Here is a 10904-nt window from a genome sequence, read left to right as displayed (position 1 = left end):
CTATAGATTCATTAAAGAAAACCTAACTATCCCTCTGATGTTTAAAGGTATTCATTACAGAAAAAAACTCACAGATATAAAAAAAAAAAGACTTGAAAAAAGCAACTCCACAAATGTAATATAAAAGATGCCTATGAAATACTGCTTTGGGGTGGACTACTTTTTATTTTAACCCCACTAGATGGGACATGCAGGACCATAGTGAGATGACCAGGATCAGGGATCCCTGCTGTACAGGACTGTAAACATGTGTTTTATTTTTGTCTATTTCAACAGTCCAAAACTGGAAAGGACATCACCAGAATATCTAAAGTATCCCACTGCTTTGGAACCCTTCTTGTTGGGGACTTTTCATTGTTCATAAATGTTATCACTCCCTGCGTGACTAAGATCAAAGCGGCAAAGGTGCTCCGTTTAAATATACCATGGATTTTTTTTTTTAAATTTAAAACCACATTAAATAGAAAAAGTTTAAGCTACTGGATGTTCTACTTTTACTATCCAGCTGAAACTGGGTGAAGATATGGTTGGATGTTGACTCAGAACTAAACGGACCCATACAGACCTGAACCCACTGGTGGAAATGGGACTATGATGTCCATTTAAGTATGTGTAGATCATCAGGGAATATTTCATGTATATACATGAAAGAAGCTGTTACTGTTATCATGTATCAAAGCAATTAATCCTACAAGGTAATGAGTATATGTCACCAGTCCAGTGCAGGAAAATGTATTTGTTTGAATTATTCGTCATTTCAAATAACGGTAAAATGACAGGCAACAGAGCTGATGAAGAGTTTTATTTTCCTCTTTGTCAGTTTGGCTGAAAAACAAAAGACCAACAAAAAAAAAAAGCAATAAAATAAGAATCATGTAACTCCGTCCATAGCTTTTTGAGTTATCTTGAACACAAACAGACAAACAAACCAACAAAAACAGTTTTTATTTAACTGTGATAAATAAAAATGGAAACATCCAGTTCATCTTGTAAAATTCTGCCCCCTTGTGGTGTAAATATTTTAACACCAGAACTACAAAGTCCACCTTTAAGAATTTTACCAATCGGCACATTCCTCGAATTCAGGGGAAAACCAGTGGGGGAAATTAGACCAGCATACCAAATCTGTTGTTCATCGTCACTGCTTTTCCCTCTGAAACTAAACTTTTAAGATTCAAAGAATTTATCGCTGTAAACTGAACACATAATTTCACATAATTAGAGACAGTCACATAGCAGCAACAGTAATAAAGAGATAAGAAGACAGAGGAAAATAGATCAAACTTAGCACTCGGAGAGCGCAAACCTCCACCAAGGGCCACAGTTCTCCCCAGATTGTAATTATTTCTTCTCTTTCTATGATTAAAATGCTAAAGACACCCTATTTTTTTTCATATTCTGGATCATAGTATCCGGAATAATTCCTTTACCCGGAACAATCTTTTATATATATTTTACAACCTGTTGGAAGCTTGTCCTGTATTTTTTTACCTAAGTTCTCTGACCATTTTTGTTGGAGTTACGTGCAAAAATGTTAAAAATGGCCCTCTCTCACAACGTTAAAGAATCCTTTAAAAAAATTCCTGGATCCAAACGGTGATCCAGATCACCACCAAAATTAAATCAATTCTTCCTTTTCACATTTCCAACAACTCCTGAAAATTTCATGAAACTCTGTCCATAACTTTTTAAGTTATCTTGAACACAAAAAAAAACAACAAACAGAAACGACGGTAAAAGCGCAACCTCCTCTGCTGAGGTAATTAGCAAACTTTCAGATTGTTTTAACTTGTGTGACTGTCTTAGAAAGCAACATCTATTTAAAATAAATCTGGCCCAGATACCTCTAGCAATACAACCTGCAAATTTATTAAAATAATCCAAATAATTTCCCCAAACCACACTACCACTCAATAATAAACAGAAAGAATTAAGTTTTGTTGTGGATGACGCAGTTAAAACTGTGACACTGGCCGTGATGGAGGACGTGAGTTTACAGACATGTAAGCTTTTTTATTTAAGCTGTGTCTACAAGCCAGAAGCTTTATGAACTTACTCCAAATAATTTAATTTTAATTTAATCATTTTAATTTACATAGCCCTTAACTTCACAGGACATGGCAGGTTTGTAGTCGACGAAATGAGGAAAGAAATAAATACTTTAAAAACAAATAAAGTGGAATGGCATGGTTGGAAATGTGCCAGTAAAATGTGTCTAAACTACATCCTGCTGACAAATTCACAGCATTAAGATGATTTCCAAACTTTTTTTTTTTTTCCCCGCCACCAAAAAGCCAAAAATAACATCACACTTTATAAAAATAATTACAAGGCTCTCTTCTGTGAAAAGGTTTTATTCTTCTCACTAATGGTGAACAGAGGAACATTCAGTTGCACGTTTCCCAACTTGTAACCAGTTCCTGGCTCTACTGGTTTTCTGTCTACAGAAGACAATCCAGTTCTTTATAGGCCTGTTTGGTGGCTGCACACAGGTTGTATAAAATTAAATCTTATCACTTTGAAATAATTTCAAACACAAATGCTGCGCGAGGCCGACGACGACTTCGTTTATAATTGCATCATTTCCACGCTGCCGCCACTAGTCTGTGGGTTTCTTGCAGTTTTCTTTGGCTAGTCTCAGTCTGGACAGGATGTGTTTCTTGGGGAATTTCAGAGTGGTACACCCAAACTGGCTAACTCCTCCCGTGTCTCCGGGGAGTTTTTCTCGTCTCTGCACCCAGCTGCGCCAGCCGGGTTTCCAACAGTACACACTATCATAGAACCGAGATCCGTTTTCTCCCCCCATCACATAAATCCTCCTTTTCCACCTGGCCACGCCCCCTGCTGCGATCCGCCGTGGCAATCCGGGGAAAACAACGGGACTTGGAGCACGGTCGCTCCCACCGACTGCACCCCCTCGCTGATCTGCGCTGACCATCACCCCTCCCCCCGTGACCTCCCTTTCTATCCCAGACCCCCTGCCCTCTCTGAAAAACATCACCCGGCCGGTGGCATCCAAAGTCTCCAGGTTGGTGTAGTTACCATCCAGAAACTTAGTGGTGTCCCTCATGTATCCCCCAATGGCGCAGACTCCCCCTCGTACGGCCACGCCTCCAGCGAGGCACGTGGCGCCTGAGTCCAGCGCTACTCGCGTCCAGCAGTCTGTCATGGTGTGATAAATAAGAACACCTGAGTGAACCACAGCCCGGTTCTGTTCCAGCGTTGTTCCACCCAGCAGGTATAGTCTTCCTCGCAGCGCTGCACAGGCGAAGGCACGCAGCGGGAATGGTAAGCGAGGCCCGGGCCCCCACTGGAGTGTAGACAGCTCCAGGGTCTCGCTGGAGTCCAGCAGAGCTGAGCGGTTGCAGCCACCCAAGGCATAGAGTGACTCTCCACAGCCCAGCAGGCCCAGCATAGCGCGCGGCTGGACCATAGCAGGTTGCGCTATCCACCTGTCCAGCACGGCGTCGTACTCATGGACCGCTGCAGACACAGAGCCTGTTCGCAGGATCCCGCCTGCTATGAACAGCCTGTCCCCCACGGCGGTGCAACCGGGGCTGACGAGTGACCCAAGCGCCGCCAGCTTCTCCCACTTTCCGGTCCGAGGATCAAAGCAATCCACTGTGTAGTCTCTTGAAGCTAAATTATCATCTTCCCGAGGCGTCAGGTCCACGCAGACGATCTTTTTCTCAAACATGCCCTCCCGTGGCCTCAGAGGCCCCCCGAGGCCTTCTCCAGCTGCAGCAGGTCCAAGCTCTTGGCTCAGTCTCCGGCTCTCCTCCTGGGACAGAAGCCCAGGACGCAGGTGATGAAGCAGCGCCGGCATGTGGGCGTACCGATCCAAAGGCTGGTGCTCCGCCCACCGCCGTGCTGCGTCGTAGACCTCCGCCTCAGAGTCCACGCCCAGGCGGTCGGAGCTCAGGAGGCTCCCTAAAGTGCCGTGGTCGAGCAGGAGGAAGTCCTTCTGCCGGGCCACCCGGGGAAAGTGCTGGGCTACCAGCCGCAGGGAGGCGCGCAGCAGAAGCTGGTCATGATGAGAGCGAGCCAGAGAATACATCCCCAGGCAGTTATCCACTGAGAGGTGCTCAAATAGAAACCTGGAAGGACCAGAGAGGTGTACAGAAGGCATCAAAGCAAGAGGATCTGATACTCAGAGGCAGAACTATGTGTTAACAACTCCAATTTTATCAGCCTGTAAACTCTACCTGGAGCACAAGTCTTGAAGGGGCAAGACCTGAAGCCGGTTGGCGGCAACAAACAGATCCTCGGCCGTGTCCAGAGACAGCCCTGCCTCTCCGGTGTACACAAACTGGATAACAGTCTCCATGACAGATGGTGTGACCTCCTCCAGCCGGATCTCCGTGAGGCGGGACTCAACCAGAGGACTGGTGAACATGGCCCGGAAATACGGACTTATAGCCGCTAAAAGGACTCTGACGAGAGGGAGCAACGGGGAGGAGAAACAAAATCATTATTTTAAGAGACTTCAGGGTTAGTTTTAGTCTGCAATCAAGCAAATAATTTATATTCATGATATTAACATGGTTAGATGTAATTATTTAGGTATTATACACGGCCAGGCCAAAAGAAAAACTCCCAAACCACCTGGATTTCACTAGGAAAAGAGTCCCGTGTCCGATAATTACTGCGTAATACATAATTAATATAAATATAACATAACACAAACATTACATAATTACTGTATATTTCAGCTGGCAGAACTCCTTCTAATTTTGATTCTCATTTCTTAAACAACAATTTGGGAAGTCACATCCTGTTGTTGAGGAAAAGACGTCAGTCTGTTCAGTAAGGGTCAAATTATTTGCATCAAGCACGGAAAGCGTCGAAGGAGATGCAGAAAGTGGGTTAAGAACTGTCCTGGACGTTATAAAAAAACTGGAAGGATCGTGGCGAACCGTCAGCTTTCAGGAAGGGATGTGGTTGGAAAAAGAAATCCTCAATGATCATTATAAACATTTGGTCAAATTAAGCCATAACAATACAACAGTATGTTTATGTTTAACCCCTAAAGACCCAACCCATGAAAAAATGTGAGGTCATTTTTTCCTGATGAAGTCTTTATCTATGCTTTAACAAAGTGTAAAATAAAAGTATCATTATTTTAGAGATATTTACTATTTATTACAACATGATATGTCAAGTTTTTTATGGCGTAACCTTCTGCTTTCTGGTGTCCAGTAAGAGGCAGAAGACAAAGATTAGATTATGTTCCACAGGATTTTAAACAAAGTTTGCACCACAAAGTGATGCCAAATGTCTCAGAAACTGTGTATTGTGGATGTCATGCTGGGCTCTTATGGGTTAACAATTAAAGAAAGAACATTTCCACATGAAGAGTGTGAAGAAACTCAAGAGACAGGGATCAATCAATCTGAAGCCCAAACAGCAAAAATGGGCAGTTTGATGGTGGGGAGACACAACCCTCCTTAAATATCTGAGAATCAGTCAGAACAGAGACGCAGAGGTGGTTATGTGAAGGATTGGAAAAAAAACAGATGCTGCTCCAGGGCGAGACAGGCATCACTCTGCAGTACTATCCAGGTACTACCCAGGTACTGTCAAAGTACAGAGGGAGAAGATGAGGAGCTGTTGGAGGCGTCCAACACTGTTGCTGAACTTTAGGAAAGTAATTTCCATCTGTCTGCTAGGGTTTCATTTTCTGTTCTAATAACAAAGCAGGAGTTGTCTATGATTAAAACGTGTTCAAATGTGCAGCATTAAGCATGGTTATAATTTAAGTAATGAAATAAGTAAACACTGCATGAGTTCAGATGATACATTAGTATGGATATGGTAACAGTATCTTAGATTATCAGCAGTGGATCATTACATAGACCTCGGGACATTAAAATATTCCATACTGAGAATAAAACAGCTAGGGCTGCTTGATTATGGCAAAAATTATAAACACGATTATTTTCACTGAAATTGAGATCTCGATTATTTAACACGACTATCCTTTTATCTTTAACAACATGATTTTTTTAAAACATTAAACCGTGACTTTTAAAAAAAATGTCTTTAGGTTTCCACATATTTCAGAAAACAAACAAATAACATGAAGCTTTGTCTTGACCAAGTGCAAATACTGATGTAAACTGAATAAATAAACATAAGTAAGGATTAAACAACGCTGCGCGTCATGGTGTTCTCGACTCCGCGTCGGGCATTATAACCGTCTAACACAAGGTTACGAGTTGTTTAATCCGCTTTCACCATGGTCCCCCACAGTAAATATTTAATTTGTATTTCTTTTCTACAACATTTGCTGAAGTATAGGAACTATTTTACGTTGGCCTCAATGTACGTTTTATACCAAACAACCGCTGTCAGGCTACAGCGCGTTTCTCTCATTCACCTGTTAAAAGACAGCTGATCTGAATCAGCTGATTAACGCGTTGCTATGGTAACACCCCATAACAGAGGGATATTATAGTGATTTAACTCGCCGAACGACGTGTGCGTTTATACGAAAATTGCCAGTTGTCACTGACAATGGTATAAACTATGTTTAGGTGAATTTCCACAACCGACTGCAGTTATTCTACATCGACCTGCAGCCGGAGCCGACTGAGACTGGCCGCCTGGGAGTGCTTTAGGACGGGAGAGGCTGCCGCTGCTCCATCCTTACAGTAACTGCAGAACAATATGTGCCTTCAAGTCAGTTGCCAAAACACCAGAAAAGTCACTAATAACTCCAGTAAAAGTTGCTAGGTTTGTCGCTAGTCGCTTTTAACAAAAAAAAGTCACCAGATTTAGCGAGAAAGTCGCCAAGTTGGGAAATGAGAAATGAGGCGTATGTCTCTGTGTTGTTCAAAACAAGCTAAATCTGGTGGCCTCGTTCTACTCATGTAGACTACGGACAACAGAGAGAGATGTTTGTTGTTCCAGGTAAAAACAAACTAAGGTCGGTGTAGTTAATATGTTTCAGACACACCCTGGCAGGACAGATGGGGAAGGAAACAGGAGGTTCAGTGGCGGAGGAGAGAATAAATGGAGAAGAGACAGGACATGAGAGAGAGGGAGTGCTTTGTGGGAAACACAAGATGCTTCCATTTTTAATAGATTCTGGTCTTCAGTTTGGTCTCTTGAGACGTGCGAGAGGTGTTCGGTGGTGAAATTTCTAAAACCCTGGATACGGCTCTGCGGACAGTGTGCTCTGGCAAAACACCAAACCTTTAACCAATGGCATAGTTTAGGTATGAAGAGTAACATGAGATACCTATGACACATGAACTTCTTCCCCTCAACCAGCAGAGTCACATCACACAGCTGCTGAGCATCCAGGAGCTGCTTTAGTCCTAAAAAACACAGATGGGAGGAGTGAAAGGAGCAATACAGGTCAAAACAGAGCAGAAAGCAACACCTCAGCATTAGTCTCTCCCACCATGTGTAATGTAGTCCCCCAGCGGGGTCGTGCTGTCATCAGGGAAGTCCTCTTCCTCCGAGTCGCTGTCCGACAGGGGCTCCCCTCCTCCCCCATCCCCGTCCTGCCATGGCTGGGGACGCCAGGTGACTGTGCCCCCCCGCACAGCATTCATCTGAGCAGCATTGCACACAAACATCATGCACTCTTTTTCAGTCAGAAAACAGGTTTCTGCAAGGTTCTGCTTATAAATAGACTTATGACACATTATCCAATGGGCATTATGGGCACAGGCCCAGGACCCCACACCCCCTTGGTGCCCATTTAGAGACTAGTATGGGCCACATAGGCCATGCACAAGCAGTTTGGACATGAAACACAGTGTTGCACTGGGGAAGTGGGGCCCATGGGACACTCTGGGCCCAAGGGCCTGTGCACTTTTAATCCGGCCCTGCAAGATTTTAATAGCATACACTAATATCAGGATGTCTTTTTTTTTTTTTTTTTTTTTTTTACAGTTTCATTCTGCTCATATTTTCCTTCAAGCAACATTTATCGCCTTGTATTTTTAAGTAAAAAGTCTGGCTGCAATAAAAAGCACAAACTCTCATTTAAATATCACTTTATTACCAAAAAAGACTGGATATTCAGCTCTCTATACCTTTGCTCTCCTTCTGGTTTCCACCGTGAAAGCTGAGTGGGTCTCACTCTCAGTGGGAATTGTTGAGGCAGACTGGGAGTGGACCAGCTGTGCTCAGGTGTAAAGGTTACTAATGACCACTTGGACGCATTTGCTTGTCAGAGTCCGCCGGGGGAAGCTGCACGGCTCGCCCCGGCCTGCGGTGGAGCCGCGTCAGGCTACTCGCTGCTCATCCAGCCCGGTGCACCACCATCACTAACAAACAGACCAGAAATGAGCACTTTATCCTCTTTGCAAACACGCCTCTTTGTAACGCATATCGCTCTACCATAACAGAGAGCCCCACACGTCCGACTGGGCTGTAAAACAATGAAAAGTGGAGGTTTTTATGGGTGCATATGAGAGGAGAGACTGTAGCTCCGGTCGGCCGCTCTTGTTATGTCTGAACCGGATTACCACAACCTTAAACTTCCGCTCACGTGATTGGCTGAACTTTAACTCGTGACGATTGTTTGGGGCTGAACTGTTTTCTGTCTGACACAATAAATAATAAAAATAATTATAAATACAAATATTATGCCTTAAATTTTTTGTTAAATGTGTGATATATAGTTTAAAATGATTTATTTAGTAGAAATAATTCAACTTAGAGTGCCTTCATTCACGTCGTTTTTCGCGTTAGTGCTGCATTCAAGGCAACGTAGGAAAATCTCAGAATATTAGAAAATAGAATAAAATGAAAGCTAAATTTATATTAATGAACTCACGATATTCTTCTAGTTAAATTTTCATAATAAAAGACAGATTAGGAGAAATGAACGGAAAACGTGAACGGAGAACTGACAACAAACCTCATGTGAGCGTAGTTCTAATTTTTCCTGGATTCATTGAAAGCCTCAGCAGTCACTTGTTTAACATGGCGACCTGCATAGGCATGATTACAAGAGTTGGGGGTATTACATTCACTCTGTTACAGCCGATCTTCAGACGGTGTTCAAAGCGGAGGACAAATGTATTCATCCCGCACCGCTTCTCGCACAGGTCTAGAAGCAGTTTGTACGAGCATGTCCGTGAAGGTTACAGCGACAAGCCGGAGCTGGACATGAGAGGCGTGTGTGAGGAGACCGGCAAAGTCATCGCTAATGTGGAGAACAGGAAGGGGGATCTGCGAGGGGATGATGTCAGGAAAATTGTAAGCAACTTAGCTACCTGTATAGATGTAGATATATATTTAAATCTTGTCATGAGTTTAGTTTCCTAGACTTGAAATGTGGCATCCTACTCTTCATTGTAGTGCACTAAAATGAGTGTTGTAGTTGCATTGCTTACTGATACATGATACAATGCATGCATGTATGTATTTGCAGGGGTGCCGCCAGGAATTTTGGGTCCTATGAAAGACAATGCCATAGATCCCACCACTTGATCGCAAATTTTAGATTTTTGTTTTTGCTTCAAGCTGAATTAAAAAAAAAAAAAAAAAAGCTTTTCATGGGAATAATAAAGATCTATGGCTGTGTTTAACCCTTTATGGAGCAAGTCACTATTTTTTAACACTTTGTTTCCTTTCATATTCAGCATAAAACGATTGGGGTTTTTTTTTTTTTTTTTTTTGTAATGTAGCAACCATAGACTGTATTTGAAAGATGGACGAAGCCTTCGTCGGTAAAAAGTGAAGCCTTCATCCGCTAGGGGCTGGCTACAAAACAGAGCAAATCCCCATAGACTCCCATGTTAAAAAGACCAACTTCACAGCAGAAATAAACATGTTTACAGCCTGGTTCAAGATCCATTTTCGGGCAGAAGGTCAGGTTTACCTTCATGACAACTGTGTGGGGGGGAGTCAATTTTTTTCTAACTCGCCTGTTTAAAAGTAATTTAATCTCAAAGTTCGTCATATTTAGGGGTGTGTCCTTTTGATTGACAGGTACCAATTTTCCGCTTCAAGTCAGAAGAACGCAGAACAACCGCGGTTTTTAGCCGGTTAACAACGTGACTTAGCTTTAGCCCGCTTACCTCCGTTAGCTGGTTAGCTCCTGTTATCTACGGGTTTGCTTGGTTAGCTCTTAGCTACAGAAAGCTTGGAGTTCACTCAATGTCAATCATCCATGATGCTAACAGCCCCCCTCTCAGCTCCACCTCTTTGCCCATAATTGTATTTTCCGGGTGAGACAACGCGCATGCCTTTGCCAAGATGGCGATAGTAGGAACCGCCCACCGAGCTTCAATTCAGCTCTTCAGAAACCTATGAGTGACGTCACGGAGGCTACGTCCATCTCTAGATATACAGTCTATGGTAACAACAGAATGGAAGTCTTGGTTTATACCAGGACAATTTTAGATTAAAATTTCTAATTTGAAGGCATTTCATTAAGTACCCTATAAAGGGTTAAATCACAGTGCATACATCTAACTAGGTTATTTTAATATAAAAGTTTTGTCTGTTTATATTACAGCTATATTTTATTACATCTTTTGAAAAAAGTATTTATTATTTTTAATGAAGGTTTAATGATTTTTTTATATAGCTTATACATCTTTTTGGGCCCCTATCAAGTCGTGGGGCCCTTAGAATCTTCCTAACTTTTCCCCCCATATGGCGCCTCTGTGTATTTGCATTGTAGGTATGCGTGTGGCAGGAGCTCCAAGCAGTCAGGACAGAAATCTCCAAGCTGGATAAGGAGAAGAAATGCATCAGTGAGACAGTTAGAGTACTAGTGGTGAGTAATTGGTATTATAGCATTGGTCATGGATGTAAGGTGCTTGAAATTGAAACCAAAATCTCTGTGTTCAATCAAGGCTTGCTTAATTGTTTTCCTTAACTTGTCATCTTTGGTTTTCATAAATCATAAGAGTGCTTTTTTTTTTTTTTTTTGG

At 42.6% G+C, this 10904-nt stretch overlaps 2 protein-coding genes across 2 annotated transcripts in view; one reads left to right on the top strand and one right to left on the bottom strand.

The window, feature by feature from the left end:
* Positions 1-1787: 1787 nt before the first annotated feature.
* Positions 1788-8374, bottom strand: LOC306760335 (kelch repeat and BTB domain-containing protein 8). The gene is made up of 5 exons (XM_079246145.1): positions 8049-8374; positions 7409-7562; positions 7244-7322; positions 4206-4433; positions 1788-4097 (listed from the first exon to the last, which is right to left on the bottom strand). The coding sequence occupies exons 2-5, from the start codon at positions 7560-7562 to the stop codon at positions 2600-2602; spliced, it is 1959 nt and encodes a 652-aa protein (XP_079102271.1). The 5' UTR covers positions 8049-8374; the 3' UTR covers positions 1788-2599.
* Positions 8375-8961: 587 nt separating this feature from the next.
* Positions 8962-10904, top strand: part of sars2 (seryl-tRNA synthetase 2, mitochondrial) — a gene marked incomplete at its 5' end in the record, with an annotated part of 9079 nt that continues 7136 nt past the window's right edge. Inside the window, 2 exons of the mRNA XM_079246687.1 lie at positions 8962-9219; positions 10652-10747. Of these exons, the coding sequence (XP_079102813.1) occupies positions 8962-9219; positions 10652-10747 (354 nt within the window). The remainder of the gene's footprint in view (positions 9220-10651; positions 10748-10904) is intronic.

Source organism: Telmatherina bonti, assembly GCF_933228915.1.
Source record: "Telmatherina bonti genome assembly, chromosome: 9".
Taxonomy (NCBI): domain Eukaryota; kingdom Metazoa; phylum Chordata; class Actinopteri; order Atheriniformes; family Telmatherinidae; genus Telmatherina; species Telmatherina bonti.
This window is presented reverse-complemented; position numbering and strand designations above follow the sequence as displayed.

What these genes read in the sequence shown, in the direction of transcription:
- LOC306760335 (XM_079246145.1), bottom strand. Translation starts at nt 7,562, where the DNA reads ATGAATGCTGTGCGGGGGGGCACAGTCACCTGGCGTCCCCAGCCATGG. An exon ending in GGGGGACTACATTACACATG is followed by an intron (nt 7,323 to 7,408) that starts GTGGGAGAGACT and finishes TGTGTTTTTTAG; the next exon opens with GACTAAAGCAGCTCCTGGAT. An exon ending in CTTCAAGACTTGTGCTCCAG is followed by an intron (nt 4,098 to 4,205) that starts GTAGAGTTTACA and finishes TGGTCCTTCCAG; the next exon opens with GTTTCTATTTGAGCACCTCT.